Source organism: Arachis hypogaea, chromosome 20, assembly GCF_003086295.3.
Source record: "Arachis hypogaea cultivar Tifrunner chromosome 20, arahy.Tifrunner.gnm2.J5K5, whole genome shotgun sequence".
NCBI classification, from domain to species: Eukaryota; Viridiplantae; Streptophyta; class Magnoliopsida; order Fabales; family Fabaceae; genus Arachis; species Arachis hypogaea.
The window spans coordinates 25,176,120-25,190,872 of NC_092055.1; the positions used below are offsets into that span (position 1 = coordinate 25,176,120).

The 14,753-nt window shown below is 33.3% G+C and overlaps 2 protein-coding genes across 2 annotated transcripts; one reads left to right on the plus strand and one right to left on the minus strand.

Annotated features, from left to right (window-relative positions):
* Nucleotides 1–342: 342 nt before the first annotated feature.
* On the minus strand, nt 343–1,842 carry LOC140183006 (protein FAR-RED ELONGATED HYPOCOTYL 3-like). The gene is made up of 4 exons (XM_072230998.1): nt 1,691–1,842; nt 1,563–1,606; nt 1,065–1,147; nt 343–969 (listed from the first exon to the last, which is right to left on the minus strand). The coding sequence occupies exons 1-4, from the start codon at nt 1,840–1,842 to the stop codon at nt 343–345; spliced, it is 906 nt and encodes a 301-aa protein (XP_072087099.1).
* A 5,660-nt stretch (nt 1,843–7,502) lies between these two features.
* On the plus strand, nt 7,503–14,026 carry LOC112782840 (carbamoyl phosphate synthase small chain, chloroplastic). The gene is made up of 11 exons (XM_025825466.3): nt 7,503–7,957; nt 10,845–11,018; nt 11,362–11,488; nt 11,586–11,674; nt 11,813–11,873; nt 11,963–12,030; nt 12,123–12,251; nt 12,418–12,524; nt 12,615–12,962; nt 13,443–13,608; nt 13,698–14,026. Exons 2-11 carry the CDS (start codon nt 10,901–10,903, stop codon nt 13,769–13,771), a joined length of 1,287 nt encoding a protein of 428 aa, XP_025681251.1. The 5' UTR covers nt 7,503–7,957; nt 10,845–10,900; the 3' UTR covers nt 13,772–14,026.
* The last annotated feature ends 727 nt before the right edge of the window (nt 14,027–14,753 follow it).

Genomic DNA, 14,753 nt, shown 5'->3' on the forward strand with positions numbered 1-14,753 from the left:
CAATCCTCTCTTGGATAATTCATATATGGTGTATTGTAAAGAGTGGAGCTTGACTGAATCGATGATCCGGAGTCTAAAATGTTCAACTACAAAAGACATAATTGTATATTAGCAAAATGAACAATTGAATTTTTAACTAATCAAAAGCAAGTCAATTTTACCTCGTTTGGAGCTGTCTTTTTCTTTTTCTTCATGGCATTTGAGATCTTTTTTTTCAGATTTGATCCAAGTCTATTCTTGGGCCGACCTTTTGTTTTGACACATGGTGGGCTTTGAAGGTCATTCACATTGCTTTAATGTCGCTTCTTCGTGGGTTAACAAACTTTTTCCTTTGCTTCTCCCTTAATATTCTTCCATCTCCGCAATGACCTTGTCAAATGCTCGGTGCAAAATTTCGATCAACTCTTTAAACTCAGAAGCAAATTCACATATATTGTGTGACCAAAACACCAATTCGTCAAATCTCTTACTTCTTGGCTCTAGTAGAGGTTCATCTTGCCTGCTCTTAATGTGTGTATGCCTCCTCTTTATGTTCTTGCTCCAACGTTCCAATATGTATTTCGGTGCCATGTTATCCACTCGCTCAAAGCTTAGGACACTTAGGGAATGGCGGCACAATATGCCCCTAGACTCAAACAGCAAGCAATGACACTTTACATCTCGTGATACTGCATCGTAGGTGACAACAAACTTATTGGATGTGGAGTTGGAAACCTGCTCTATTACTTCATATGTTGTGAAACCTAGGGTGGAATACATTGATCTTGTGATACAGTCCACTTTACCTCTGAATTGAGCTTGAACTTCCTTGAACTTCTCATGGGTATATACATGCTGAAACTGTGCCTCTATTATTGATTTTGTTGCACATGGTATCACGGTGTGAAAATCTGCAACATCGAATTCTCTCTCTGCTTGCTCTCTGCTTGCTAGGCAATTGTCGTATTGCTTCAGAATTGTCTCAAGAAGCTATTCCGTGTGATGAACTTGTTGAAAAATGAATGCATACTCTCGCTCCTTTGCGTGCTTCTCATCCCGGCCCAAAAGTGGTGATCCAAGTAAACTAGAATCCATATATGGCGATCATCGTATAGCTCTGCAAACCAAACTGAAACTATAAGGTCTGGTGAACCGAAAACAGTGCATGCTTTGGAAAAAAAAGATATGAGCATAAAAATAATTCAAATTGAAACCTCAATTACTTGAAAGCCACTCGTTTCCTCCGAGACCATACTTTGTAAGAAAATCGTTCCAATTTCTGTCAAATGCATCTTTTGTGTACAAGTTCCAAACAACATGGCTCATCTCTTGTTCAATATCGATGTGCCCCTTGTAGCCATTTAATTTTCTTGGAATCTTCTTCATAATGTGCCAGATGCACCAGCGGTGAATTGTTGTTGGCATGCACAGCTCAATTGCCCTTTGAATCGATGCGCATTGATCGATAAGAATATCTTTTGGTGCCTTCCCTCCCATGCAACGTAACCAACACTCAAATAGTCATTTGAATGATTGGATGTCCTCATTTTTCATCAGCATGCATCCAAGAAGTGTCGACTGACCGTGGTGATTTACGCCAACAAAAGAACCTAAAACCAAATTGTACCTGCATAAATAACAACCACAAGGTGGTGAACCGAAATATATACACTCACTGAACATCCTAAATATGTTTGAAAGAACCGAATACCTATTTGTGTTATAGGTGGTGTCAAATGAAACCACGTCTCCGAAATAATCAAATGCAATCCTACTTCTTGCATCAGCCCAGAATGCATGTTTAATGCAGTGATCGCCTTCAAGGTTGAGCTCAAAGAAGAAATTTTGGTTCTTCTCTTTCATTCTAACTAGGTACTTTCCAAATTCTTTGGCATCATCTTCTTCAAAAAATATTTCGTACTTCCCTAGTGATGTAATTTCTTACGTCTTTTTCTATAAAACATAGTTCACGGTGGCTGCCAGCTGCTGCCATAAATGATTGGTAAGTTTTGCTCGGTCTGATTCCGGTTTCCTCGTGGGTTTCAATGGTGCGACGCACGAACATGCTAAGCTCCATGTGTTGTTTGAGCATCTTAGCCTGGTCTGGACAACAAGGATGTGAGTGATTCAAAACAACTTTGGAAATTGTCCAAAGACCAACATCCTTCATTATGTGTACGTAAATTCTGGCCGAACAATTTAACCCAGCTGAAGGGTTTGTCTTCAAAGTTGGAGATATCTTTGATTTCCACCTCCCCTCTCTAGAGCATACAATTAGTTTATTCTTAATCTTGTCTCCGTCCCGAGTTGTGTTCGTTATTTTGGTAGAAAAACCGGCAAGTTTGGAATAATGTTTGTAGAACTTTTCAGCTTCTTCTAGTGTCTTGAAAATCATTCCCACCTTTGGGATAAATTTTTCATCCACAACACAGCTGGTCTGCATGGTGAACCGAAATCTTAATTATGGTGAACCAAAATCTTAATTACGGTGAAACAATTATATAGTGCTTAGGGAACAAAACAGAATATATTCGTCTAATTTTTTTTAGACTCCTTTATGCTTACCGAACGGAACACATGCACATGGTGAATCAACTCTTTAGTACTTACCGAACCGAAAAGTTACTCACAATTACTCACAGTTAGTCACAGTTACTCACACTCACAATTACATATTATCAATTCAATTCAATTCAATTCAGATATAGATCACCTCAGTCCATTCAATTCACTTCAAATAAAATTAGCAATTTCATTCCATTGAATTAGATTCAAAATTCAATAATCCAAACCTCATCAAATTGATACGTTTCGGAAGAATTATCCAAATCGCACTCATTCAACTGATTTGAAGTTGATTCATTCATTGTTTCAATTCAGAAGTGCAGATCGAAGAAGAAAACGAAGAAGAAGATGAATGACGAAGCTAATTACGTTAAGTCAATCCAAATCCATAATGCAGAGAAGAAAAACGCGAATAAAGGAGAACAACGAATTTAATTATGTTGAAGAATAAGAAGAAGAAGAAAAAGATTGTCGTTGTATGGAAAGGTTTACGTTGAGAAAGGTTGATCAGACAAAATAAGGATTAGGTTATATACGTTATATGAGACACGTGTACACAAATAAGTGTGTGGGGTGTGAAGTGGAAGGGACTTGGATAACATCCATGTAATTTTTACATGGATGTAGAACTTTTTCGTTAATTTATTAAAATAAATTGTCCTAATTAAAATATATCATTACATCTCTTTTACAATGAAAAAATATCTATCTATTATAAGACAAGATATAAAAAAAGAGATTAAAATAGTATTTAACAAACTAATGCTTGCTAAGATTTTTAAATTTTTTATGAATTTGTTATGATAACACTAAACTTAATTTGCAGTAACATAAAGAATATATATATACATGTAGAATATCATAGTAAATAATATTTATGTAATTAACTTATTATTTCAAAAACTCTCATATTAAATTCTTTAATTATATAAAAAAATTACATTATAAAAAATGTTAGCTCATGAGAGTTTAAATTCTAATATTGCATATATTATTTGTCGAATAAATTTATCATTTATAAAATTGTGAAAATTATATAAAAAAAAGAGATCAAAGTAGTATTGCGGTAAGCTAATGATACCTAAGTTTTATATAATCAATCTATCATTTATTTTATAAATGTTCACATTAAATTTTATAATTATATAAAAGAAATTATATTATAAAATATGATAATTCATATCAAGAATCTAAATTTTAATATTATATATCTTGTTTGTTGAGTAAATTTTATTTTTAAAAAATTATAAAAATTATATTAGAAAAAAAGAGATCAAAGTGGTATTAAAATAAGCTAATTAAATATACATTTTATTTTAAACTTCTATATAAAATTATTGATAAATTATACATTTAAATAAAATAGCATTTAAAATTATTCAAATACAACAACTGAAAATTAGTTACATTTGGATCCTACATAATCGTTATATGTCATTGCGGATTACGTTTGAACAGAAATTGACTAAAACTATTACAATGCATCGCAGTTTATGGACAAAAAAATACAAAAAGAAAAATACTATGTTATCGCGGTTTGTGGATTAATTTAGAGATAGAAAACGATGAGAGGCATCACTCCTATTGCGGTTTACTTGGATAATATTTTACATTATCTTTGGTTTTTTACAGTATTCTCTAATCCGACATATTAATGATTAATTTAACGTGATTGAAGCTCTATTTAACGCATTGTTTGGTTTAAAGAAAATTAAGTAAAAAAAAAATGTAAGGATGGAAAATGGATGAAAAATTAACTTTTCCTCTGTTTGGATCAGGATAGAAAATTGGGAGAAAAACAATAAAATGGTACGGAGGCCATCGAAAACTTTTTTTCTCGGACATGAGATGAAAACTGATAGAAAAAAGTATAAATAATGGTAAAAATACAAATTTACCCTTCGTATAAACAATGGTAAAAATACATTGGTATATTATTATTTATATATAATATAGGGAAGAGTATTAATGTAATTTCACTTGGTTATGATTTTCCCTCTTCTTACTTTTCTTTCTACCCAAATAAAAGAAAATTTTTTTCTTATTTTCTTTCCATCTATTTTCTCTTCATCCAAACAATATAAAAAAAATCAACTTTTCCTCTCATTTTTCATCTTCCATCCAAACAAAATATAAGATTTTGCTGATGGTCAATAAATTACTGCATATACAAAATAAAATTCGAATCCTAATACTTATTTAAAAGAATTAATAAACTAACCACTAAATCCAACTTGGTTAATGTTTTACATTATTGGCTTGATGACTTATAATAAAAAAGATGTTTTGATATCGTTAATCTTAAAGTGGCATGTGAAAATTTTACCTGAGTTGGAATACTTTTTTCAGTTTAACCTCCAATCGCTTGGTTTTGACAGATCAACCGTTATCACATCTTTATTTAAATCTTCCCTACTTGAAGAGATCCATGTAATTAATATAATAAAAATAATGATCTCACTATAAGAAAGCAAGAACAAAAAATAAACTAAATCAATGAATGTTCAAAAGAGTTGCCGTAATGTTTGCATGCATAAAAACTTGTAGCAAGAACTTACAATAATTTATGGAAATAAAGAATAAGTAATGTATACTGATTTATATAAATTCTGAATGAAATAGGAAGTCTACACTTTTTATGTATATATTAGGATTAGCCAGAATACAAAATGCTTGATCCGTGGTTCTATTTGCGGTTATGCCTGCAATTTGCTCTCTTCTCCATTTCCACCTAAAACAAGGAGGTGAATCTTATTGACATAATAATTTGTGATTCAGATTTTTTGTTTATTCACAGAGAAATTGTTAGATTTTTATCATCTACAAGTATTTTAACTTTTGATTCTTGATGGTTATTAATATATATGCGAAAATATGTATTTTAATTTGAGTAATACTATATAATAAGTAAATATTATTATTTTTTGTCAGTATTTGACAATAATTTTTACTCATATTTATAAGAATTTTGCATACAAAAAGTATATAATTTGTACTTATATTTATCAGAACAATTAATATAGTTTGTACTCACATTTTTTTATAGTTTGCACACATAAATTAATGAAATTTATTTGTTAAAGATAATTTAGTGTTTATACTGGTTAAATGATTGCCAAAAATACTAAAAGTGATTGATTTTCAAGAATTTCACTTTTAATTTTTTTTATAATTTTATATTTTTATTTAATTATTATCGAATTAATTGAATGAATCCGTAATCTATCGATTGAATTAGTGATCGGTGTTCAGTCGTATGATCTGTTCATTATCGGTTCGGTATTGATAAGTATGGGCCACAACCCAATCTCTATTCACTTACCTGTCGATAGACGAGAACGACAGCCCGTTTTTTGTCCTGCATCATCCCACCTCTTCAATGTGGCTGGTGCTATCTATTCTCTCTCTACGGTCTACGTAGCTATATAATGTCGGCAAGGCTGCAAACTGCTATACATCTAAATTTTTTTGGCAATCAAATCCAACTAAGTTAGCCAAAACCCAACAAAAATCAATTTCATTAGTGGAGAGTGAATACACGCTCTAACTACGTAAACATTCTCGCATTTCTCTCCTCCTCCTCCTCCTCCTCCTTCTTCTACTTCTTTGCGTTTCTCCTCCTCCTTTTTTGCATTCATCTTCCTTCTTCTTCGTGTTTCTCCTCCTACTTCTTTGCGTTCTTTCTTCTTGGTTTTATTTCTCTCAAGAGAGTAAATCAAGAAAAATTTTGAGAAAATGAAATAAGAAGGATAAGCTGAAGAAAAAAAGATGAAAAAGAAGAAAATGAAGCGGAAGATGAGGATGAGAAATTCAAGCCAAACGAAACCAAATAAACCTAAATTAAACTAAGAAATGAACCGAAATTTTTTAAGGAATAAAAAATTTGGTCAATACTTAATAGCAGCATCAAGTGAACCTCAGTTAATTCATAAATTAACCGAAATTAGTTCATATTTGAAAAAAAACTAACTAAACAACCACACATGAACAAGTTCAGCAAATTCAAGCGAAACAAAACCAAATGAACCTAAATTAAATTAAGAAATGAACCGACATTTCTTAAGGAATAAAAAATTTAATCAATACTTAACAGCAGCATCAAGCGAACCTCAGGTAATTCACAAATGAACCAAAATTAGTTTAGATTTGAACAAAAACTAACTAAACAACCACACATGAACAAGTTCAACAAATTCAAGTGAGACGAAACTAAATGAACCTAAGTTAAACCAAGAAATGAACCGAAATTTCTTAAGGAATAAAAAATTTGGTCAATACTTATCAGCAGTATCAAGTGAACCTCAATTAACACACAAATGAATCGAAATTAGTTTAGCTTTGAACAAGCAATCAAAAGACTCAATCATCGACAAAAACACATCCAATTCATTTCTGGATCCAAATGAACCTCAAATAAACTAAAAAATGAACCGAAATTATTTAATAATGAGACTAGAGAAAATCAGAACCAATAAAGATGTTAGCAAAATGTTGGTGTTGTTAGTGATGACGATAATAAAAGAGAAAGATAACAAAAATGGAAAAGAAGAATAAGCAACATCGGGAAGAAGAAAAACCTGCATGCGCGAAGCGACGACAATGAATATGCGCGCGTGAATTTAAAATAGAAGCGACGACAGTGAGCGCGCGTGAATTTAAAATATTTGGTTGGACTTGGTTAGAGTTATGACTTTGAGGTAGAAATTTATTCTTATTGAATATTATTGACTAATTTGTTAAGAATATGGATGAGTTCAATTTTAAAATTTCTATTGATAGGTTAGTTCAGGTTATGAAAACCGGGAGGACAAGAATTACGGTTCGATTAGAAATTATAATCGCCGAATTTAGAAACCATTTTTGAACAGTCGAACCGGCTGAAAATTGGTCGGTCGAACCGAACCGCAGTACGACCAGTTTTCACCTTTTGAATAGAAACGACGCCGTTTCGTTCTTAAAAAGAAAAAAAAGGAAGGAGAAACGGTAACCCACTAACCCTAGCCTCCTCTTCGCATTCAGCCACTTTCAGCAGCATTTCCTTCCTCTCGAGCTCCTGAGTCCTTCCTCACTCCCTCAGAATCGCATCACTTGCTCCGTCCACCCACTAACCTCCATAGTTCCATCCAAGTCTTCCTTGAAAACCCTAGCCTCCATAGCGCCACCGCTCGTCTCACCGTCGCCGCTTGGTTCGTGGTGGTCGTTTGCCAATCCTCCTGGTTCGTCGTGCTCGAAGGCCCTCCTCGCGTCGCCAGCGTCTCCAGGTCCTGTTCCGCAGCTCTTCGCTCGTCGTCTGTTCGTCGGGTTCGTCAGCTCGCCAGCTCCCGTCGTCTGTCGCCAGCTCGCCAGTGTTCGTTGCCAGCTTCCTGTCGTCCGTCGATCTCCGTCAAATCTCCGCTCCCTGCCCTCGCCGAAGGTAATGCCTCGGATGCACTAGAATTGTTCAGCTCTTGTTCTTGGATGATTGGCTTTGCTCACTGGTTGATAATGAATTTTAACTCTGTTACTGGCTTGTTCTTGGTTGATTGGCTTTGTTCACTGCTTGATAATGAATTTTAAGTCAATTACTGGCTTGTTCTTGGTTGATTAACTCTGTCACTGGCTTACTGCTTGATGATTAATTGATACTCTCATTCTTGCTTGTTCATAGTTGATTAACTCTGTTTCTGAAATTGAAATAATGAATAAGATTACAGGGGTTTTGTGTTTTCGTTGAAATTATTGATAAAAAATGGCTTTGCTGTGCTGCTGCTGCTGTTTTTGAATTTGTGGCTCTGTTGTTTTTGAATTTTTGCTGATGATTTATTGATTTCATGGTTTTTGTTGATTATTTGTGGCTGTTTTTGAATTTTTGTTGATGATTTATTTGATTTCTGGTTCTGTTGTGCGGCCGGTGTTTTTGATTGTGTTAATGAGAGCTGCTGTTTTTTACTGTGATGTTGATTTATTGATTTCAATTACAGATGATTATTTGTTGAATGATTATTTGATATTTGGCTCTGCTGTGCTGCTGCTGCTCTGATTTAATAATAAAATATTGTGTATTATATATATATATATGCTTTCCTCTCCAGTTCGAGTTGTCATATCTATTTGACAATGAGAAACCCAGCTTTACCACCCCTAGTTATATTAATGTATTCAATACACTTGTAACTTGAGTTCTCTGACAAATCACAAATAACAAGCAAAAAGAAATGACTGCCATAATGAAAAGAAACAAAGATGATAGGAAAACTGCGTAAATGCAATAATGCATGCATATATTAGAGGGTATGAAACTGTATTTATGATGTTTTTTTAGCCTCTAATATCATTCTTTAGTATTGAAGTCAGTGATCTTTTGGAATACACTTGATGTAAAGTTTGATAACAAATTTGTAAATTATTAATTTGGAAGATAACATTTCATGTAGTATTTTAAATTTGGAAGATATTTTAAGATTTATATTTAGACTATAATTCTATTTTAGGATGTTTATTTATAATTTATTTATTATTTTATTCTAAAACGATTTTCTGGTTGAACCAAGGTTGGACCGATTAGACTAGTGAACCAGTGACTAGAGCGGTTCGATAACTGGTCCGGTTCTCAGAACCTTGGATTTTTGCCTCTCTTTATGAGGTGAAAACACAGCTTCTAATTAAGTTTGATTAAATTCAGTTGGAGCTCTTTAATCTTTGTGATATCCAAGGTTCTGAAAACCTAACCAGTCATCAAACCGTTCTAGTTATTGGTTCACTAGTTTATTGCTTCAATTAGTTCAACCGATGGTTCAACCGAAATAACTGTTTTATAATAAAATAATAAATAAAATATAAATAAACACATTAAAACATAATTGTAATCTAATATAAATTTTAAAATATCATCCAAAATAAAAGTATTAGATCAACCACAATGTTATAATATCATTCAAATATAAACTCAAAAGTCAAATAACCAAAAAAAAAAAAAAACAACCAAATATAAAATACCAAAAGTAATGGTTGTTTTCTTGCTTTTTCTTTTGTTCATTTGTTGTTCAGATTCAGAGACGTTCCTTCCCTCCTTTGCTTGGTTAGATCAGTATGATTTAATTTATTCATTGAAGATCTTGCTTAGTTTTTTTTGGTGCAGCAAAATCACTTAGTTGGGCATTTGGTTAAATTGGGGATAATTGCACAGAACCATATATGCTTTGAAAGGATGACTGGATGGAGGTTGCAGTTTTTATTTTAGCTGGTTGTTTTAATTAGTAGGTTGCAGTTCCAGTTCTTGTTTCAATTGTGGATTAACTTGTTTTTGTTAACTTGTTTTGTTATCTTGATCTTATTCACTTGTTAATTTGATAACTTGTGATTGTTGGGATGTTGTGCTGTTCTTGACATTTTGATAATTTGTTAATTTGGTAAATTGTTTTTGTTGTGGATTGTTGTTCTTAATTTTGATCTTATTATTGTTGTTTGTCATTGGTTGTTGTTAACTAAATTTTGTTATTGGCTAGATGATAGTATCAATCAATGTAATTCATTATTCTTGACTAATTCATTGTTCTTGACTTCTTGTCATTGGGTTGCTGTTTGATCTTAGATTATTATTTGGGTATTTTGATGATTGATGGCAAATTTTGATGTTGGTATTTTATATTTAGTTGTTTTTTTTTGTTATTTGACTTTTGAGTTTATATTTGAATGATATTATAATATTGTGGTTAATCTAATTCTTTTAATTTGGATGATATTTTAAAATTTATATTAGATTATAATTATGTTTCAATGTGTTTATTTATATTTTATTTATTATTTTGTTATAAAATGGTTATTTCGGTTGAACCAATGAACCAGTGAACCAATAACTAGAACGGTTGGATGACCGGTTCGATTTTCAGAACCTTGGAATAAACATTTAAAGTAAAGCTTCATGCAGGACAATTGTTAAGGGAAATATGCAATGTATTTGTGAAATGCCACCAAATAAACTACAGTGCTAGCAAGCTCAGACCTTACTAGAATTATCATTTAACATTGAACACTTGATCCACGAGATTGTAAATCAATAAATAAAAGGAGAGAAATTTTCCTAATGTTGGTAGTATGTTTATTTTGAGCTCCCCTTAACTTAGCATATTCTAGTATGCATAATGCGTTTTGATTTTCTTCGGTCATAAATTTTTATGTTTAAATTTGTTTGTGAATTTTTAATGATAAATTATAGACAAGTTATTATGTAAAATTGTGAAACTTTGAATTTTATTAGCTTAGAAATTATTGTTGAATTTTTTATAATTTTATTTATATTTAATTAATCGGTTCAACCTCAGTTGAACCATTCAACTATTGAACCAGTCGCTCGATCGGTTCGGTTCTCGCAACCTTGATGGCAACAAAAGCCTTGGCTTTCCCTGTCACTGTGAGTGACCTTTCCAAGCGTTTCGGTTCCAAGTCGGCACAACCCAGTTCCAAAGTTCGCGTTTTTACCCTCAGATGTTCTGCCGGTAACCACCCCAATTTCCTTTTTCTTTATGGGCACCTCAAAGATCTTGTAAAGCAATGTTATTTAAACATGACATTAATTGTTCTTATCTTGTCTTAAATTCTTGAATTTTAACTAATGGGGCCTTGAGTTTTTCTTGTTATTCTAGATAATATTTGAAAGCTTGTTCTTTTCATGCTTTTGTTCTTTCACTCTTGACTTCTTAAGCTGAAGTATGCTTCCTGCTGGCCAAATATATAGACTGTTTTGTTTAGCTTCTGTAAGTTTATGCTTGAAGTGGTTATTAGCCAGATCTTAAAGAAATTGATGCAATGTTTTTTTCCCTGCTTTATAAATGGTTAAAGGAGAAAGACCTTGGAAGACATCAGATGCTAGGCTTGTTTTGGAGGATGGATCAATCTGGAAAGCAAAGTCATTTGGGGCTACAGGAACCCAAGTTGGCGAAGTAGTTTTCAATACATCATTAACTGGGTGAGATGAACTATAAATCCAGTCTTCTTATTGGCATGACTTCAATCTGAGAATGTGCATGTGTGGTTGTTTACCTTGTCATGTATGTGCTTTGCAGGTATCAAGAAATTCTAACTGATCCTAGTTATGCTGGCCAATTTGTGCTAATGACAAACCCACATATCGGTAACACTGGTGTAAATTTTGGTGAGTATTCATATCGTCTCTTGAATTATATTTTATTCTGTGAAGTCAATTATGATAGCCAACCCTACCTAGCGGATAAGGGTTTGTTGTTGTTCTTGTGAAGTCAATTATGAATACATGTTTATGCTACCATGCTAGATGATGAGGAATCAAGACAATGCTTCCTTGCGGGTTTAGTAATTAGAAGCTTGAGTATCAGGTTTTGTTGACATTCTCCGGAATTGCTTTTCGTCAATTTAGCTTTACTTTTTTAGTCAACTAACTCTCTTCTTGCAATAAGTAATTCAGCACCTCAAACTGGAGATGTACAGAAACTCTAGGTGACTACTTAGCAAAAAGGAATATCATGGGAATTTGTAAGTATTTTTTAATAGTTCTTTGAGAAAGTCTATTATGTAAAAATTTCTTGTTTTGGTTTCAACGTTGTTGAAAATTTGGTGTGCAACAGATGATGTTGATACACGTGCAATCACCCGCAGATTACGGGAAGATGGCAGCCTTATTGGTGTCTTGAGCACTGACAATTCCAAAACTGACGAAGAACTACTTAAGATGTCTCAATCTTGGGACATTGTTGGTAAGCATACGAACATCTGTTTTCGTAATATTCTTGAGACATGATACATGATAGAGCGCAATGACGTCGTTTGATCCTTGTAGCCGACCCAACTTAGTGGGAAAAGGCTTTATTGTTGTTGTTGTATGGAACTACATGGATCATGGATGCTTTTCAATATTTTTAGGTATTGATCTTATAAGCGGAGTATCATGCAAAACTCCACATGAATGGGTTGATAAAACAGAGCAAGAATGGGAATTTAATTCTAAAGTGCCTCAGGAGACATTCCATGTAAGCATAACCACTGGTATTACTATTGCTTCCTTTTTTGTATAATATTGGTAATTTAATATGCCCTTCATTCTGGTTTATGCATTATAGGTTGTTGCCTATGATTTTGGAATAAAGCAAAATATACTCAGAAGACTCGCATCTTATGGCTGCAAAATCACTGTTGTACCATCTACATGGCCAGCATCAAAAACTTTGAAGATGAAGCCAGATGGGGTGCTTTTCAGCAATGGCCCTGGAGATCCTTCTGCTGTTCCGTATGCTGTGGAGACAGTAAGGGATATTATAGGGAAGGTCCCTGTCTTTGGAATTTGCATGGGCCATCAACTGCTTGGCCAAGCTTTAGGAGGCAAAACCTTTAAGATGAAATTTGGTCATCATGGAGGAAATCATCCTGTTCGTAACCTTCGAACAACCCATGTTGAGATTAGTGCTCAGGTATGTGGCTCTCGGACTTCTCTCTCGCCTAAGTATGTCAATGAATGTATCTGAATAGATTGATTTTAGGCGTATATAATTCATATTGATTGTTGGCACTACCTTGCTTCCATCTTAAAAATGAAAGTAAACAAGACACTGAAGTCTTACGAGTGAGATATGGAGGAACTGCTTACATTTTGGTAATGACTCACATGTAATTGTCTTCATATGAAGTTTGATAGTTTAGAATTGTGAGATGATTTGACGTTTGACTAAATTGCAATTGAATGAATTTTCAAATATCAACATCTCATGAAGACAACTTTGCATGCGAGTTTTCACCTTACATTTTTACACTATAGCAGTGGCAGTTTGAATGGAAAAACCCTTTAGTTTGTAAATCTGCTTTAGGAACTTAGTCCATGTCTGTATCGTCTACAAATGGTTAATTGTTATCGCATTGTATGTATAATGGTAAATTGCTTTATAAACTGGCAGAACCACAATTATGCGGTTGACCCTGCCACTTTGCCAGAAGGAGTGGAGGTTACTCATATTAACCTCAATGATGGAAGCTGTGCTGGTCTTGCCTTCCCTGCTAAGAGAATAATGTCTCTCCAGTACCACCCAGAAGCATCCCCAGGACCCCATGATTCGGATTACGGTAAGAGACTAGCAGCTTGGTTATTTTTTACTTTTAATTTGGATCTGATGAATAATAGATAATAATATGGCATTTGTTGATGATTGCAGCATTCAGGGAGTTTGTATATCTAATGAGGCAGGAAAAAAGAAAGAAATCTGAGCCCCAATTATCAACAGTGTAAACCATATTCATTCTATGCTTTGTAATGTAAACAGTTGGGGTGATTATTACCCCGCTAGATGATGGATATCACTGCACTTAGAATAATAAGTACTTCATTATTGTCTCCACGGCTTGATCTGTAATTGTGATTTGTGAACAAAACGATCAAGCTGTATTTGTTTTAGTTCTAAAAGCAGTAATCTCAAGTTAACTTACTATTTTGCTTGATCCACCGAGCAGTATAAACCAATGTAATCAAGTTACAATTTCCAAATCGAATTGTTAGATATTTTAAATTTTGAATTGGAAATTTGATCGAATTTTAAAATTCATAGTTATAATGCAAAATTATATATATATATAGGGAACGAAAGTGACCGAAGAATGGAGGGGGAGATAAGCTAATTGATGATGTGTGGAGAGACAAGAGGAAGCTGACTGAAAAGAAGAGACCTTGCATTGTTGGTGGGATTTTGTTTTCACATCTTGGTGAAAATCTCTCCCTGACAATTATAATTTAGGTGAATTCTATGGTGTAGAAAGAAAAATTTTTCTACACCTATAGAATACTTGTGGCATAATATAGGAAGGACATGTGGACATTTGTAAAATACATTTTCGTGGATAAATGTCCACATGTCCTTCTTATGCTATGCCACAAGTATATTATAGGTGTAGAAAATTTTTTCTTTCTATATCATAAAATTCACCTATAATTTAACTTAAAAGAAAGATGCTATTTGGTACAATAGTTTCTTATTTATATAGTGTAGAAGTTGCTCTATGACAAATGTCTAGTTAGGAGACCAGAAATGATACTCGTTCTACCATGTAGAAGTTGCTGTATGACAAGTGTCTAGTTAGGAGACCAGAAATAATATTCTACGGTGTTTGTTTGTTTGTATAATTAGGTTTAGTTAAATTAATTAATGAGATGGAGTTAGGCCTCGTTTTGTTGGGCTTTTGATATTGTTGAATTAGAAGACAAAATAATTTTTATT